Consider the following 19519-nt stretch of genomic DNA (forward strand, 5'->3'; position numbering starts at 1 on the left):
TTATAGTCCGAAAAATAAGGTATTTTACCATTGTTAGCCGGCATTATCGCCACATCAGCGTGGTGTGGTTGGTAGAGCGTACCAGCAACTTGAGGGTTCCAGGTTCGATCCCAGTCTCTTGGGTGTCCACTTCACCCTTGCTCCATCGTTTCAATTACTTGACAATTTAGTCGACGAATAAAAACGAGACAAAATTATTTGACAAAATCCAATCAAATTTTATTTCGTCTTCATGTGGGCGGGACAAGTTTGCCATCCATCCAATCAGAGTAGCATGCAGGAGAGGTCAATCATGGTGGGGATCTACGGCTACTAAGACACCGATTTTTCACCGGTAATCAAGACTGAATTGCAGGCATGTATCAATAGACGCTAATTATGATGTTTTAAATGATAATGATGTAAAAACCGACAAGTGCACTTCTACAAAGTCAGGTGCCGTGGCGGACTGACTGCTGCCAGCTCTCTAGCTGAAATGCTAACATGAAAACAAAAGAGACACACGTTAAAACAATCCCAACTTCTATAAACGCTCTATTACTGTTTGCATTCTTTAGTTGTGCACATTGAAGCTACAAGATGTGTTAGGATTGTCAGAAGAATTGTATCTAAGTTATCACAAAACTGTGTTTCCATGAGTTCCTGGCGAGAGGACAAAAGCTGTCTTTGATCTTACCAAGCAAAAGGCTTGTAAAACTCCACTGTGTACGATGGGAAGTGACATGAAGGTGTCGGTTTCTTTGATCTATTGTGATCCACAGGAAGATCTTGTCTTGACCCGAGATCTACAAAGCGGAGAGGAATCAGGACCTGACGCAAGCTCCAGGTATCCTTTTTTTTTAACTGTTTTGTGACCGAGGGCAACAGCTGTTTCCGACCCCCTCTCCCCTTAGAAACAGCTGTTGCCATGTAATCAGGGAAAGTCCAAATAAAAGAGGAGGCGTGCAATCCTTTTGTCAGAGCGTGGTGGAAGACTGTACAAGAGTACAGCCCAGACGTCTCTCCCCATGAGCTAAATTGAATCCTGTCACCGTTTAATTCCTTGCTTCTTGTCTGTTTAATAGATGTCATCGGGGTTTGAACCTGACAATGATCATCCATCTTTCCTCAGAGGAAAAGAGGTGTTTTTATGGTGCGTTCAAGTGGCACTGAAAAGAATAGGACAAACACAATGCCCGCCAGAAGAGACACAGTGTTTGAATAGATTTCACTTGTTACACACTTTTCATTTCAATAAATCTTAAAGTACAAACCAATATTTACAGTGCAACAATAAAAAAGTAATAGTAAAAAAAATATAAATTTCTTCTCAAATTGAGTGGGCGTGGCTTATGTACTGGTGCGCTTTATAGTCCGGAAAATGTGGTACTCCTTTAAAAAAAAAAGGAAATAAATGGCCTTGACTATAATACAACAGGTGTGGCCCAGTGAGCCTCCTGTGCATAACTATTGATTCTTACAAGTTTGATTAATTGTGTGGAACTAATTGGTGATCAATCATGTCTTGAAGCCATTGATGGCAGTAGTTGAAGCCATTGATGGCAGTAGTTGAAAAGATCGATGGCAGTAGTTGAAGCCAGTGATGGCAGTAGTTGAAGCCATTGATGGCAGTAGTTGAAGCCATTGATGGCAGTAGTTGAAGCCATTGATGGCAGTAGTTGAAGCCATTGATGGCAGTAGTTGAAGCCATCGATGGCAGTAGTTGAACTACTGCCATCGATGGCAGTAGTTGGCTGCAAACAGCAGATTGACTTTTAGAGAAGCCAAGCTGCCCGCTCGTAGTTCTTCTCTTACAGTAAGGTCAGTTAGAGACTCTCATGTCGGGAACTGTGCTGATTTTTTTGGCCCTTCCAGGGTTCTTTGAGCCTGAAATAAGTTGAGGTCCAAAGAACAAGAAGTGTGACCTTCAATACCAACACTACATTCAGCAGCTTAGTTCAGAACATTCTAAGTTGAGAAATATTCTTCAGTGTTCTTGTGGTGGATGAAGAACCAAGCACCTACTCTGTGGTGGATGAAGAACCAAGCACCTACTCTGTGGTGGATGAAGAACCAAGCACCTACTTTGTGGTGGATGAAGGACCAAGCACCTACTTTGTGGTGGATGAAGTACCAAGCACCTACTCTGTGGTGGATGAAGGACCAAGCACCTACTTTGTGGTGGATGAAGTACCAAGCACCTACTCTGTGGTGGATGAAGGACCAAGCACCTACTTTGTGGTGGATGAAGTACCAAGCACCTACTCTGTGGTGGATGAAGGACCAAGCACCTACTTTGTGGTGGATGAAGTACCAAGCACCTACTTTGTGGTGGATGAAGTACCAAGCACCTACTTTGTGGTGGATTAAGTACCAAGCACCTACTTTGTGGTGGATGAAGGACCAAGCACCTACTTTGAATAGGACTGTTGTGCTCGTCCCCGGGAATCCATGTGAGTTGAACGCTCCTCTTTTCCTGGTCCGTCAGCTCAAGGTCAGTCGGGGGTTCGGGTCGCTCTGATGGAGACAGAGTGCAGAGGTCAACACCAAGATGGACGCAGTGATGGACTGGAAGGACCCCATGCAACAAGACCATGGCAATGAAGAGTCCTTGAGCAAGACTTTGTCCTATCAGACTCCATGCAGAGCCTCATGCACTTGAAGGAGCTGATGCTGACACCTGATGCTTGAACTGACTCCAACATGAAGATGAAGAGCAATGAGCCAACGCTCCACGTGGAGGGCATTTCATACACAACATATGGAACTGGAATAGCTTACCTTAGGAAATACAACATGCTTTACTTCACAGATAAAGTCAAAGTAAAAACATTTACGAGGCGACGTTTCTTTTTACCGTAGACGACAGACGGCGTGGGCGTGACCTCTGCCGGGGGTTGGCGGGCAGGGGCGAAATTGGGAGTTGAATTGTGAGTCAGTCATATTAAAACATCGATAGGGAAATATGAACGCTGACTAGACTGATGCACTGCAAAAAGTGACATCTAAGTAAGATGAAATATGTCAAATAAGGGTGATATTTGCTTATTTTCTGTCTGATAAGATCATTCTTCTCACTAAGCAGATTTTATGTTAGAGTGTTTTACTTGTTTTAAGTGTTTTGCTCCTAAATGATGTCAGTAAGATATTACAGCTGAGATTTGATGAGCTATATTGAGTAAAACATACTTGAAACTAGAATATCAAGTGTTGCAAAGCTGTGTCATCAACACTCACAAGTAGAAAACTACTTTTTTAAAGTCATCATTTCTTATTTCAAGCATGAAAAAACAAATCATGACTTTGCCACAATTGTGTCTCATGATTAAAACAGATGACAGCCAAATGGACTTTGCTGTTTTATTTTCAATGAAACAATAGAAAATATGTACTCATATAGTAGTACAGTTGGCACAGTACAGTAAACTGACAGTTAATATTTAAATATTTAACATTTAAAACAATTTTGAACAGAAATAGTTCATGCACATTCAGATAAATTCCTCAAAATTACAATTAAAAAAATGTTTGTCCGGGGGCCGGGCTGTATATATGTGCACTAATTGACTGAAAGAGCACGCACTTGGCGCGATGATGTCATGTTATCCATGGAAAAATGCATTTTTAGACAATATGATTTGCCTGAGCGGCTAGGAGACCCCGAGAGTAACAAGCACTTGCCTTGTTGCCTTTCCGTTAACAACAATAAATTAGTTTTTAGTATAAGTTTGCTGCTTTCAAGAAATGTAATGCCGAGTGCATATCATTATGTCAAGATAATGGCACTAGCATTTACTTCATTTAAGAATATTTTTCAACATATTGAGCAAAAAGGTCTCCTTTTTTTTTCTACCAAGAAAAGTGCACTTGTTATTAGTGAGAATATATTTATTTTAAGGTGTTTTTGGGTTCATTGAGGTTAGCTAATTTGACTTGTTTTGGAAAGTCTTGATGAGCCAAATGTTCTTGTTCTATTGGCAGATAATTTTGCTTAGTTCAAATAAAATACCCCTCATTTTTGTATTTTTTCTTGTTTTTGAACGCTGACTTTTTGCAGTGTGGGAGAAGGACTTGAGAGGCCAGAGAGCCTCTAATGGCGTGTGACTCGGCGCAACATGGCGTGTGGGCTTACCGACGACGGTGAGCTCGGCGCTGGCGGAGTCCTGGTCCAGAGTGGTGTTCATGATGCACGTGTACACGCCGGCGTCGCTCTCCGTCACGTCGCTGATGGTGAGGCTGTCAGAGTCCACCAAGAATCTGCTTTCAAACAAAACCAAAGGAAAAAACGTGTTCAGTTGAAGTCCTTCTCACACGATGAGTCCCACACCAAAGTGTGAGTAAACATGCACCTGTACCATGTCACAAATACACCACACGGTGGCGCTATTAGTCAAACAGTTTGACTTAGCAACTGTACAGAATGTAACTTTCACTTCCACAACATTTGGTGCTTACCTTTTGAGGACTCACCAGCACGTGTGTAAGGTGTGAGGTTGAAAAAGATGGACATCTTGGACTATTTGTTTCAAAACTATTCAACTTTTAGGCTCGCATGTATGCTAGCAGTCCTCCAGTGCATTTTGACCACACCCATAGGGGGCGCCAGCAATGATTTAGAACAGGCCTGGGCAATTATTTTGACTCGGGGGGGCCAAATTTAGAGAAACAAATGTGTCTGGGGGCCGGTATATCTCTCTATCTATAGATAGATAGATATACTTTATGACAGACTGCCTTAAAAAACTAAATGGAATTTTACATTTTTTTACTGAATGAGACACCCAGAATGTACATGAAAATAAAGAATATGGGATTTACAATATTAACTATGGAGAATAAAACATTGAATATTGACAAGATATGAACGTCACACCCCCTCTCCATCCACATATTTTACACTCAAGCAAAAAAAAAAAAAAGAACCACCATCACATGTTATGTAGACCACAAGGAAGTCTTTTACATTTAGAAAATAATCATAATAATATAACTCCTTTAATGCGCCTTATAATCCGCTGCGCTTTATATATGAAAAAAGATGTAAAATAGAGCATTGATGGTCAGTGCGCCTTATAACCCGCTGCGCCAGGGCCGGCCCGTGGTATAGGCCGTATAGGCAAATGCTAAGGGCGCCGTCCATCAGGTGGCGCCACGCTAGTGCCACAAATGTTGGAGGAAAAAAAAAAAAAAAAAGTTGGTACTATTATTTCTAAATACATAAAATAATCCCACGTTAATTAAAATGCAAAGTAAAGCCTATTTAATAGAAATATTATTTGTTACAACATTATGCCCCCCCACGGTGCGCCCCCTCCCTCCCCCAGCACGGTGCGCCCCCTCCCTTCCCATATCATGACTCTTTTTGGACGTCACCACATCAAAAAATCAACACAAGATGTCAAAACGGCCAAAACTGTCAGGTGCCCAGGGGAGAAAAGAAGAGGAGAAACGAGAAAAAGACAGAGGTAGCAGGTAGGTAACGTTAGCCTACATGAAATTATTTGTCTGTTACAGAATGTGATAGTAACCTCACCTGTCTTTTTAGCATTAAGCTAATGTTACATGATTCGGCAATTGCTAATCAATAAATAGCTAGTTCTGTTTTAACGTCGGGTTAATATTGTGGAGGGGGCTAAATTGTTATGGAAAATAATAATGTAACGTTAGGTAATTACAGTACTGCCTGGTGTACAGTCATTTGTAAGTCATTCTAGTTAATGCAATATTAAAAAGCACAAATAGAGAACTCTGTAGGATCCCCTTTTTTTGTAATATAGTTGTTAAAGTCATACTGGTTTGATATCTTGTTTTGTGCAGTGCCTTATTTATATTGTATTTTTAATTTATTTTATGCAACTTGTTGACACGTTTTATTTTGTGTTTATGTATGTAAAAATTATTGTATTTCATATATTCATTTTTTATTTTTTGTATTCATTTATTTATCCATATGTTTTGTTATCTTGTTAACTATTCTGATTGTTAATTTGCTTTCTTTAAGTAAAAAAAAAGGTCAAAGACAAAGCTATTCGGTTTCTGGTGAGTATATACACTTCACTGCCGATGTGGGGGGGGCGCCACCTAAAATCTTGCCTAGGGCGCCAGATTGGTTAGGGCCGGGCCTGCGCTGCGCCCTATGGTCCGTACAATAATGTAGGCAGAAGGAGGCGAGCAAAGTGTGTTTGGCACATGTACAACTTGATGACAAATGAATATTTGTGTCAGCTCGGACCTGTCATCGTCGGGCAGCTCGCTGTGGTCCTTCAGCCAAGTCATCGTGGGCACGAGTGACGAGTCGTGCTTGACTTTGCACTCGAACACCACGGACCTGCCCCGCTGGACCACTCGGTACTCGGGCTGCTTCAGGATGCGCGTGGGCTCTGAAGGCAAGAGCGCGAAAAAGTTGTAACGATGCAACATTTCTTTGACGCCACAAGTCAGCGGCTGACCTTTGACCTCCAGGTGGACGTGGTTCTCGTAGATCCCCAGGGAGTTCCGGGCCACGCAGGTGTATTTGCCACCGTGTTTAGGCTGAGCCACGCCTATTTCGAGAGTACCGTTGTCGTGCGTGGTGTGAGTCTCTGCATCCAGGGTGCCTGAACGACTGTCCTTGAACCTAACACACACACACACACACACACACACACACACACACACACACACACACACACACACACACACACACACACACACACACACACACACACACACAAGCGAAGAGAAAAAGAGGAAAGCACATCTGAGCTCCCAGAATCGTTGTCTGGTCATGAAAGATCTCACCAGGTGATCTTGGGGATGGGCGAGCCAAAGGACGTGCAGTCCAAGAGCGCCGGCTGGTTCCTGATGACCTGGTAGACTTTGTTGGCCGGCGTCAGCACTCTGGGCGGCTCGGCTGCAGGAAGTGAGGCCCGGTGAGGCCGGCGGTTCCACGCAGAATGTTATGTGGCGGTGGGACTCACAGAGAACGTTGACAAAGGCGTTGGCCAGGAGGTAGCCATACTGGTTGGAGATGTTACACTGGTACACGGCGCTGGATCCCGTCTGCACCTGGCTGAATATGATGGTGTCGTCCTCCACTTTGCGGCTGGGATCCTTCGGGGAATCTGACCACGGATGACAGAGGTGATAACTTTAGACAAATGGCAGCCGGCAGGCAACATCTGGAGCTCCAAAGCTTTTCATTTGGCCAAAAAGTCTCAATTTAACCAATACAACTATGACTGCAGTACTCCTGCCACCCCACAGGGGGCAAGAGCAAGCATATGTGTCACAATAAAGCAGCAGAGGGGTGAGTAGAAGAAGATGGCACTATCCACCCTGAACAAAAATATATATAAATCACAAAAGTATGTATCGAAAATGCTGACTTTGTGAAGTCTTTTGTATTCGTGGTTGAACTGCTTAAATACATGTAGCGCTGAATTTGACCAGCAGAGGGCGATAAAGCTACACTAGCTTTAATTGTGTTAAACCACATGTGTGCAATGTTTGCCGTGTGTATTAACACGAAACCTTCTATTTTATCTAAGTCACATGCACAATGGACATTATTTATGTAAAATACACAATGGATGTTATACTTTTGTAATGTTTGTATGAATGTATTGGATTTTAGAATAAGCTTGTAACATACATGTACATATTATTGTAACATATTATTGTAACATACTTGTACATATTATTGTAACATACTTGTACATATTATTGTAACATATTATTGTAACATAAATGTACATATTATTGTAACATATTATTGTAACATATTATTGTAACATACTTGTACATATTATTGTAACATACGTGTACATATTATTGTAACATATAATTGTAACATATTGTAACATATTATTGTAACATACTTGTACATATTTTTGTAACATATTATTGTAACATACTTGTACATATTATTGTAACATACGTGTACATATTATTGTAACATATAATTGTAACATATTGTAACATACTATTGTAACATACTTGTACATATTTTTGTAACATATTATTGTAACATATCATTGTAACATATTATTGTAACATACGTGTACATATTATTGTAACATATTATTGTAACATACTTGTACATATTATTGTAACATACGTGTACATATTATTGTAACATATAATTGTAACATATTGTAACATATTATTGTAACATACTTGTACATATTTTTGTAACATATTATTGTAACATATCATTGTAACATATTATTGTAACAAACGTGTACATATTATTGTAACATATTAATGTAACATATCATTGTAACATATTATTGTAACATATTATTGTAACATACTTGTACATATTATTGTAACATACTTGTACATATTATTGTAACATATTTGTACATATTATTGTAACATATTATTGTAACATATAATTGTAACATATTATTGTAACATATTATTGTAACATACTTGTACATATTATTGTAACATACTTGTACATATTATTGTAACATATAATTGTAACATATTGTAACATACTATTGTAACATACTTGTACATATTTTTGTAACATATTATTGTAACATATCATTGTAACATATTATTGTAACATACGTGTACATATTATTGTAACATATTATTGTAACATACTTGTACATATTATTGTAACATACGTGTACATATTATTGTAACATATAATTGTAACATATTGTAACATATTATTGTAACATACTTGTACATATTTTTGTAACATATTATTGTAACATATCATTGTAACATATTATTGTAACAAACGTGTACATATTATTGTAACATATTAATGTAACATATCATTGTAACATATTATTGTAACATATTATTGTAACATACTTGTACATATTATTGTAACATACTTGTACATATTATTGTAACATATTTGTACATATTATTGTAACATATTATTGTAACATATAATTGTAACATATTATTGTAACATATTATTGTAACATACTTGTACATATTATTGTAACATACTTGTACATATTATTGTAACATATTATTGTAACATATCATTGTAACATATTGTTGTAACATATTATTGTAACATACTTGTACATATTATTGTAACATACTTGTACATATTATTGTAACATATTATTGTAACATACTTGTACATATTATTGTAACATACTTGTACATATTATTGTAACATATTATTGTAACATATTATTGTAACATATCATTGTAACATATTATTGTAACATGTTATTGTAACATACTTGTACATATCATTGTAACATATTAATGTAACATATTATTGTAACATATTATTGTAACCTATTATTGTAACATGTTATTGTAACATACTTGTACATATTATTGTAACATACTATTGTAACATATTATTGTAACCTATTATTGTAACATGTTATTGTAACATACTTGTACATATTATTGTAACATACTATTGTAACATATTATTGTAACCGATTATTGTAACATGTTATTGTAACATACTTGTACATATTATTGTAACATATTTGCACTCACTCTCTATGGCCATGCCGTTGATGGCCCACTGGATGTCGGGCTTGGGTGTGCCACTGGCCCTGCATGTCAGAACCCCGTTCTCTCCTGGGGCCATGACCAGGTTCCTGGGCGCGCCACTGATCCAATACGGAGCAGCTGGAAGCAGAAGAAGAAGAATTCCTCACGCCGCATACATCAAAGGTCCGCAGGGGAACGAGGACGCACCTTTGACCGTGACGCCGATGGTGTGGCCCACAGAGCCGTGCTTGTTCCTGGCGGTGCACTGGTATTCTCCCGCGTCGGCTTCCGACACGTTGGCGATGCGGAGGGTTTTGTGGTGGTGCAGGAAGGAGGTCCGTGTGGCGGGGAGGTCGCCGCCCACTTTGGCCCAGGTGATGTCAGGAGTGGGCCTGGAGGTGAAGGGATGGAAAGGTGAGGAGTGGTGAAGGTGTCCCGTCCAAGTGGACTGACTTACAGTCCTTCTGCAATGCACTCCATCTCCAGCACCTGACCACGCAGCACCATCTTGGAGCTGGAGGGAACGGACGGGGTGAGGAACGTGGGCCTCCTCTCGTCTACTGGATCCTCTGTGGTCACACCCACACACACAACCTGCTTACATCCTGGCCACCTCACTTCAAGCCTCTTAGGAGGCATCCTAGACCAGTCCAACCCCTGATTGCCACAGGATGCCAAACGGCAGCGGAACATCATCGCCACGTCAGCGGACTCTTTCTGTTTTTATTCCACTCAATGTGTAAATACACGCAGAGCTTCTATATCGTATCTGTTCAAATCAGCTCAAATCTGCTTGTGTTGGACAGGAAGTTAGGCATGCAACAGGAAACGGTATAACGATAAACCGTGGTAAAATTTCAGACAGTTTAAATTTTTAATTAAAGAAAAACTGCTATTTATTAATGCATTTTAGGCAACACTGCTTACTTCCTGGAAACGGAGTCACAGCATGCGCACTAGCGTGGTTTGGCTTGAAACATGGCGGAAAGAAATCGACTAAGTGCTTTGTTATCTTCCTTTCCCCTCGCTTCATTTCCCAGGAGTCTGGGCGTGCGTTTAAGAGGCACTGCTGTGTTTAGATGGAGACAGGTGTGGACAATATTGTCCCCACACTAAAAGTATACAGAAAACTATTTGATATTGATTTTATTTTCTCAATACAGCGTCCTGCTGTGACTGAGAGTTAATGAGGTGAGGAAACATGCAGCAGGCGATGTGTTTATAACTTGTTTATAACGTCTGTAGTTTGTTTGCTGGGATGCTAACTCGTCCTTTATTTAACTGCTAACTGTATCAGTGTTCAAATAACATCAACACGAGCTAAAATGTTTGTCATCTGTCCGAATTGAACGCAGGCTGTTAAGATTGTGCATTAGATGTAAGAGGTGTCACCCGTGTTTATTTTTGTTGGCCAAACTGTCGCGTTGAACCACTTGTTTTGTTAGAGAACAAAGCTTGTTTATTAGACTTTATCTTCGCTTTATCTGCTTTGTCTTTGATATTGATATCAAAAAGTATTTTTACCATTACTTTTGTTTTTTTTTATATTAGCCTACAATCAAAATGACTTTAAAAGTCTTATATAAATGTGATAATGAAGACAACACATGATGTAAGTGTCTATATTAGCCTACTATCAAAATTACTTTAAAAGTCTTATATAAATGTGATAATGAAGACAACACGTGATGTAAGTGTCTATATTAGCTATATTAGCCTACTATCAAAATGACTTAGAAAAAATCTTATATAAGTGTTATAATGAAGGCAACACATGATGTAAGTGTCTATATTAGCCTATTATCAAAATGACTTTAAAAGTCTTATATAAGTGTTATAATGAAGACAACACATGATGTAAGTGTCTATACTAGCCTACTATCAAAATGACTTTAAAAGTCTTATACACGTGTTATAATGAAGACAACACATGATGTAAGTGTCTATATTAGTTATATTAGCCTTATATCTGGAAACGGCAGGCTATATTCTTCTAATAGATTTATTACAATCTTTGCAAGCTAGGTAATGTTTGCTGTGGTCTGGAACAACATGGCACACAAACAACTATCAGAAATGCAGCCAATATTACATACAGATAATGTGTCATGAGACATGCAAATATAAATTAAAAACATAGAGGACATAAGTAAAGGAAATTAAATGATCTCAAATATAGCTACAAACGAGGCATAATGATGCAATATTCACATACAGCTAGCCTAAATAGCATGTTAGCATTGATTAGCTAGCAGTCATACAGTGACCAAATATTCCTGATTAGCACTCCAACAAGTCAATGACGTCAACAAAGCTCACCTTTGTGCATTCACGCACAGCATAAAAGGTTTGGTGGACAAAATGAGAGAAAGAAGGACTGAGAAAGTTATACATGTAAACATACTACGGTGAGTTCAGGGACTGCTGAAATTAGTAGGACAAAGTGGTGAATGTCAAATAGTGTCATCAGTGAAGCATGTTTAGTATAAAAAGTGAGATTTCTAACAATTAAGAATGTTTGTCATGTTTGTCCTCTTACACAAACCTTTTTCAAACTAATATATGTTTTTTCCTTCATCTTTTTCCATTTTCACACATTTTTGAAAAAGCTCCATGGAGCCACTAGGGCGGCGCTAAAGGGTCGCAGTAACCGTCTCTCAGCGTGTGGCCGTGACAACTTAGCATGAGTTGGATGTCCACTAAATCTGCCTGCTTGTCGTCAATGAAGACAACACATGATGTAAGTGTCTATATTAGCCTACTATCAAAATGACTTTAAAAGTCTTATATAAGTGTTATAATGAAGACAACACATGATGTAAGTATCTATATTAGCCTACTATCAAAATAACTTTAAAAGTCTTATATAAGTGTTATAATGAAGACAACACATGATGTAAGTGTCTATATTAGCTATATTAGCCTACTATCAAAATGACTTTAAAAGTCTTATAAAAGTGTTATAATGAAGACAACACATCATGTAAGTGTCTATATTAGCCTACTATCAAAATGACTTTAAAAGTCATATATAAGTGTTATAATGAAGACAACACATGATGTAAGTGTCTATATTAGTTATATTAGCCTACTATCAAAATGACTTTAAAAGTCTTATATAAGTGTTATAATGAAGACAACACATCATGTAAGTGTCTTTACTAGCCTACTATCAAAATGACTTTAAAAGTCTTATATAAGTGTTATAATGAAGACAACACATGATGTAAGTGTCTATATTAGTTATATTAGCCTACTATCAAAATGACTTTAAAAGTCTTATATAAGTGTTATAATGAAGACAACACATGATGTAAGTGTCTATATTAGCTATATTAGCCTACTATCAAAATGACTTTAAAAGTCTTATATAAGTGTTATAATGAAGACAACACATCATGTAAGTGTCTATATTAGCTTACTATCAAAATGACTTTAAAAGTCTAATATAAGTGTTATAATGAAGACAACACATCATGTAAGTGTCTATATTAGCCTACTATCAAAATTACTTTAAAAGTCTTATATAAGTTTTATAATGAAGACAACACATCATGTAAGTGTCTATATTAGCCTACTATCAAAATGACTTTAAAAGTCTTATATAAGTGTTATAATGAAGACAACACATCATGTAAGTGTCTATATTAGCCTACTATCAAAATGACTTTAAAAGTCTTATATAAGTGTTATAATGAAGACAACACATCATGTAAATGTCTATATTAGCCTACTATCAAAATGACTTTAAAAGTCTTATATAAGTGTTATAATGAAGACAACACATCATGTAAGTGTCTATATTAGCCTACTATCAAAATGACTTTAAAAGTCTTATATAAGTGTTATAATGAAGACAACACATGATGTAAGTGTCTATATTAGTTATATTAGCCTACTATTAAAATGACTTTAAAAGTCTTATATAAGTGTTATAATGAAGACAACACATCATGTAAGTGTCTACATTAGCCTACTATCAAAATGACTTTAAAAGTCTTATATAAGTGTTATAATGAAGACAACACATGATGTAAGTGTCTATATTAGTTATATTAGCCTACTATCAAAATGACTTTAAAAGTCTTATATAAGTGTTATAATGAAGACAACACATCATGTAAGTGTCTATATTAGTTATATTAGCCTAATATCAAAATGACTTTAAAAGTCTTATATAAGTGTTATAATGAAGGCAACACATGATGTAAGTGTCTATATTAGCTATATTAGCCTACTATCAAAATGACTTTAAAAGTCTTATATAAGTGTTATAATGAAGACAACACATGATGTAAGTGTCTATATTAGCTGTATTAGCCTACTATCAAAATGACTTTAAAAGTCTTATACAAGTGTTATAATGAAGACAACACATGATGTAAGTGTCTATATTAGCTATATTAGCCTACTATCAAAATGACTTTAAAAGTCTTATATAAGTGTTATACTGAAGACAACACATGATGTAAGTGTCTATATTAGCTATATTAGCCTACTATCAAAATGACTTTAAAAGTCTTATATAAGTGTTATAATGAAGACAACACATGATGTAAGTGTCTATATTAGCCTACTATCAAAATGACTTTAAAAGTCTTATATAAGTGTTATAATGAAGACAACACATGATGTAAGTGTCTATATTAGTTATATTAGCCTACTATCAAAATGACTTTAAAAGTCTTATATAAGTGTTATACTGAAGACAACACATGATGTAAGTGTCTATATTAGTTATACTAGCCTACTATCAAAATGAATTTAAAAGTCTTATATAAGTGTTATAATGAAGGCAACACATTATGTAAGTGTCTATATTAGCCTACTATCAAAATGACTTTAAAAGTCTTATATAAGTGTTATAATGAAGACAACACATGATGGAAGTGTCTATATTAGCTATATTAGCCTACTATCAAAATGACTTTAAAAGTCTTATATAAGTGTTATACTGAAGACAACACATGATGTAAGTGTCTATATTAGCTATATTAGCCTACCATCAAAATGACTTTAAAAGTCTTATATAAGTGTTATAATGAAGACAACACATGATGTAAGTGTCTATATTAGTTATATTAGCCTACTATCAAAATGACTTTAAAAGTCTTATATAAGTGTTATACTGAAGACAACACATGATGTAAGTGTCTATATTAGCTATATTAGCCTACAAGTCAATAACGTCAACAAAGCTCACCTTTGTGCATTCACACACAGAATACAAGGTTTGGTGGACAAAATGAGACAAAGAAGGACTGAGAAAGTTGGATGTCCACTAAATCTGCCTGCTTGTTGTCAAGCAGCTCATTGGAGAAGCTTTGCACCTCTCAGCTCATTTTTTTGCATTTTATACTGCAGATCATCGCTCATTTGCCCTCGAAGGGGTCATAACAGAAATGTAAAAATGCAAATGAGATAAACACTTTCCACTAGGAAGATGGTTGTGCTGATTGGAGAAAATGCAAGACGTTTATTTGAACCGCCTGCAAGCAAGAAGGAGAGAAATGTTGCTTTGAACTAAGAAATGTTAGAAAGTGCTAATTGAGTGAGAGTGTTTGGTGACTTGTATAGATGTTAAAAAGAACAATTAGTGAAGGTGTTTGACTGGAAAGAGTGGGGATTAACCAAGGGGAAGAGATGAGGGGTAGCATCCAGACACTAGGGGGTGCTAGATGTCACCAGGCAGAAAGGAAGAGGCCTTCATTTAGGGGTGAAAGGTCAGTGAGCTGACCCCTCAGGTTGCGTTCACACTTGACTTCCTCTACTCTGGTCCCAACAAAATAAAACAACATAACTGGTGTAATAGTTGTGTCATGTGACCAAAGGAACATTTGCATAAAGTAAGGACTTGATCAGGCAGATTTGCTGACCAATTAAATTCCAAACCAAAACAATAACATTGCAGTGAGTTGAATACTTACAGTAAGTTATTTTTTATACAACTTACATCTCATGAAAAGCTTCACAATGAACTTTGTGTGAATGTCTCCCACACTAACTGTCCTTTTTCTTGTCCTTTCATCATACGTCATTTGAACTCTGGTCTTTAGTTGACATGTCAGTCCAACTGCACCAGACTTCACTTACAGAACTCTATCTTTCAAGTCAGGGCCTAAACGCAGATCATGTGCTGTGTGTAGGGCCCCAACATCCATTAGGGGCCCCATTTTCCGTGAATAAGTGCAAATGTCAGTTAATGACCCTTATGCTCCTTCACTATATAGAGCTATATATATATATATATATATATATAATAATAATACCTGGGATTTATATAACGCTTTTCTAAGTACCCAAAGTCACTTTACATGTTAAAAACCCTTGACTATATATATATATATATACTCATTAGGTCAGGAAAAAAACACAGAGGCTACTTCATCCCTACAAGCCTGTTTCGCAGGTTTCCTTGCTCTTAAGGGGATTTTATATCAAATAGAGCAGGAAAACCTGCAAAACAGGCTTGTAGGGATGAAATAGCCTCTGTTTTTTCCTGACCTAACGTATATTCCACTCTACCCGGTATTGAGCACTGTATAACGGATAAACCACAGAAACCTTGACTATATATATATATATATATATATATATATATATATATATATATACATGTGCATATATATTTATACATATACATACAATTATATATATATACACTGTACATTTGTGTATTTACATGTGTATACATATATATATATATACATACATATATATGTATATATATATATATATGTATACACATGTAAATATATATATATATATATATATATATATATATATATATATACATATATATATATACTGTATATATATACATATATATAAACATACATACATATATATATATATATATATATATATATATATGTATGTATTTACATGTGTATACATATATATATAGATATACACATGTAAATATATATATATATATATATATATATATATATATATATATATATATATATATATATATATATATATATATACACATGTAAATATATATATATATATATATATATATATATATATATATATATATATATATATATATATATATATATACATCCATCCATCTTCTTCCGCTTATCCGAGGTCGGGTCGCGGGGGCAGCAGCCCAAGCAGGGAAGCCCAGACTTCCCTCTCCCCAGCCACTTCGTCCAGCTCTATATTTACATGTGTATACATAAATGGCACCAATTAGGAGACATATTATCTGGTGTTTTGTTACATAATATTATGCAAAACCAACTTGTTTTACCTTCTGGTACCTGCTGATGTGTATTTAGTATCTGAATAAACCCTGGAAATTTGCGTGCATCCATCATTGTAATCCGTGTTGACCCGTAGTCAATAAGCTTCTTCTTTTTCTCTAAGTTCTTGTTATGTGACATTCATCCTCCACTGTTGCCATTTCTAATATAAAGTAGTGTAAAGTTCTTACTTATATCTGTCAGTAAACTCACCATGAAAGCACTAAAACATCGCGGAGTAGTGAGTTGACATTATTCACCCAAGGAACTTTAGTTATTAGAGAGTTCCGGTCACGGGACACATTTCGGGTGTTGTTGTTGCACTAGTGAGCCACGGATGAGGAGATGCTGCTCCGTTATTGATTGAAGTAAAGTGTGAATGTCATTAAAACAGTTAGCGCCATCTTTTGACACTTCTTCCACTCCCGTCCTCGCACGCTACACCGCTACAACAAAGAAGACGCTGTCCAAGTGGAGGCACGTAGATAAGACACGCCCACAAAATGGCGCATCCTGAAGAGACTGTCAGAAAGTGAGTTGAAGATGATGTGTAAAACATCATCTATGCAACATTTTGAGCAAAGAACCAGCATTACATGTTATGTAGACCACAAGGAAGTCTTTTATATGTAGAAAATAATCCTAATAATATGACTCCTTTAATGTCCTATGGTCTGAAAAATACGGTAAATAAAATTGGATTTGATTTATTTAATTTGATATTATTTGTTATTTGTACTAAAAAAAAAAAATACATTATTGAATACTTTATTCCCCATGAAATTAGTTTCAAATGAAAACCACTCAAGTTTGATTAAAACGTGTAAAAGTAGTTACATATTAGAAAAAAAGTGTGAAAATGTAACGGGGCCCTCAAAATAAAATTCTGCTTTGGGCCAGGGGCCACCCTGTTTGAAGTGGGCTCACACCTTCAGATGATCACTCCACAAAGCGCACTCGGGGAGAGAAAGCACCAGAGTTCATTTTAAGCAAAGTAAACATGACAAGTGTGAACGCAGCCTTCGTTAATGGCGAGGGAAAAGACCAGGAGAAAGGGTCAGGGGTCGGAGGGCGCCGTAACTCACCACTAAATAAATCAGTGTCATTGTAAAAAGCTGCCATTGTGTTATTGATTGCATCCACTGTGTCATTGATTGCATCCACTGTAACACAACAAAGCAAACATTGAAACATAGAGCGGGAAATAAGGAAGGATGCCACGTGACAGCTGACATATGTCTCCTGGAGGCTCAGGTGATGGCGTCCCAGACAGGAAGTGAGGCTCTCTAGCGTGCGAGACTTACGGTTGAGGACCTTGACGCTGATGGGCTGCTTCTGCTGGATGGTCTGCGTGCGCGGGAAGCGGGCGTAGCAGATGTAGTCGTCACGGGAATCCTGGCGCAGCACGTTGGAGAAGAAGAGGTCTCCGTTCAAAGACTGCGACACCCGCTTGCTCTGAGGCAACCTCTGGAAGTCTGGCAGGGAAACAAAGTAGAAGATGAAATGTCACTAACAAGTCCTCCTTTGAACCTGACAGTCATTTCACAAAATATACACTCTAGTTTTTGAGTAATGACTAGATCAGGGGTCGGCAACCCAAAATGTTGAAGGAGCCATATTGGACCAAAAATACAAAAACAAATCTGTCTGGAGCCGCAAAAAATGAAATGCCATATTACATACAGATAGTGTCATGAGATATACATTGAACTAGAGCGCAATTTTGAGTTTTGGGGTTCGGTTTTTTTATTAGATCGCAATTTCCACCAGTCTTGATGTGTGTGAAAAGTTTGGTGAGTTTTGAAAAATTTTAAGGGGGTCAAATTACAGCTCAAAGAGGCAAAAATGACTGTTTTTAGTACAATTTTGTCTTGAAGGGGGATTTGCCAACTTCCTGTTGGTTTTTGCCCGAGGATGTTAAATTATGAAATGTAGGTCTAAGTGAGACCTACATAGAAGCAGCGATGGACGGGACCGACTATGACGGCACATGAAATCCAAACCGGAGCAGTAATTACAACTCTTTCGTCAACTTTTAATAGATAGATAGATAGATAGTACTTTATTGATTCCTTTTATTTTATCTTTTATCTTTTTTTTTACCCTTCTGATAAAATCAGAAGGGTTCAATCTATTTCTTGTGCTAGTTTGAAGCCGACACGACAAACGCACTCAGAGGAGATAATGTTTAAAAAAAGGTGACCGGTTTTTACAAAATTTTTATTTTAAAGGGGGAATTGCAAACTTCCTGTTGATTTTTGCTGGGGGTTGTCAATACATGAAATGTAGGTCTAAGTGAGACCTACGTAGAAGTTTTTGTTTCATGTCTCTACGACACTGGAAGTTACAGGCAGTTTTGTCTGAGTTTTCTTCCGAGGAGCAGTAGTGTCTGTGTTTTCTTCCTAGGGCGCGCTAGAGCGCAATTTTGAGTTTTGGGGTTGGGCTTTTTTATTAGATCGCAATTTTTGCCTGTCCTGATGTGTGGAGTGTGCTAATCAAGCATGTTCGGGTCAACTGCATGACTGGCAAGGCTAATCCATGCTAAGCAGGCTATTAGGCTAGCTATATGTACAGTATTGTCGATCAGTGATGCCTCATTTGGTATCTGATGATTTGAAGGGTCATTTGTGTTCCTGGTTAAGTACCTCCTTAGAGGTTTTTGATCTGCATGTCTCCTAGGACCTAGACCGCTATTGTTAGAAAGCGTTTGTTTCTGTGATTATTATAGGCCGGCCGCCGTCTTGAGCGTAAATTTGACGTCCTCTTGGGATCTTGGCTTCAATAAATCGACCATAGTTTTGGGACATACACAT

General features: G+C 37.1%; 1 protein-coding gene across 1 annotated transcript in view; it reads right to left on the bottom strand.

The window, feature by feature from the left end:
• Positions 1-18146, bottom strand: part of LOC133658889 (neuronal cell adhesion molecule-like) — a 48169-nt gene extending 30023 nt beyond the window's left edge. The window contains exons 1-11 of the mRNA XM_062061391.1: positions 18011-18146; positions 17792-17869; positions 9908-10019; positions 9658-9842; positions 9454-9588; positions 6939-7082; positions 6760-6871; positions 6429-6595; positions 6212-6359; positions 4112-4236; positions 2395-2496 (exon numbers count right to left, since the gene is read on the bottom strand). Coding sequence (XP_061917375.1) covers positions 2395-2496; positions 4112-4236; positions 6212-6359; positions 6429-6595; positions 6760-6871; positions 6939-7082; positions 9454-9588; positions 9658-9842; positions 9908-10019; positions 17792-17828 — 1267 coding nt within the window. The 5' untranslated portion in view covers positions 17829-17869; positions 18011-18146. The remainder of the gene's footprint in view (positions 1-2394; positions 2497-4111; positions 4237-6211; positions 6360-6428; positions 6596-6759; positions 6872-6938; positions 7083-9453; positions 9589-9657; positions 9843-9907; positions 10020-17791; positions 17870-18010) is intronic.
• Positions 18147-19519: the final 1373 nt, after the last annotated feature.

This window comes from Entelurus aequoreus, linkage group LG10, assembly GCF_033978785.1.
Source record: "Entelurus aequoreus isolate RoL-2023_Sb linkage group LG10, RoL_Eaeq_v1.1, whole genome shotgun sequence".
NCBI classification, from domain to species: Eukaryota; Metazoa; Chordata; class Actinopteri; order Syngnathiformes; family Syngnathidae; genus Entelurus; species Entelurus aequoreus.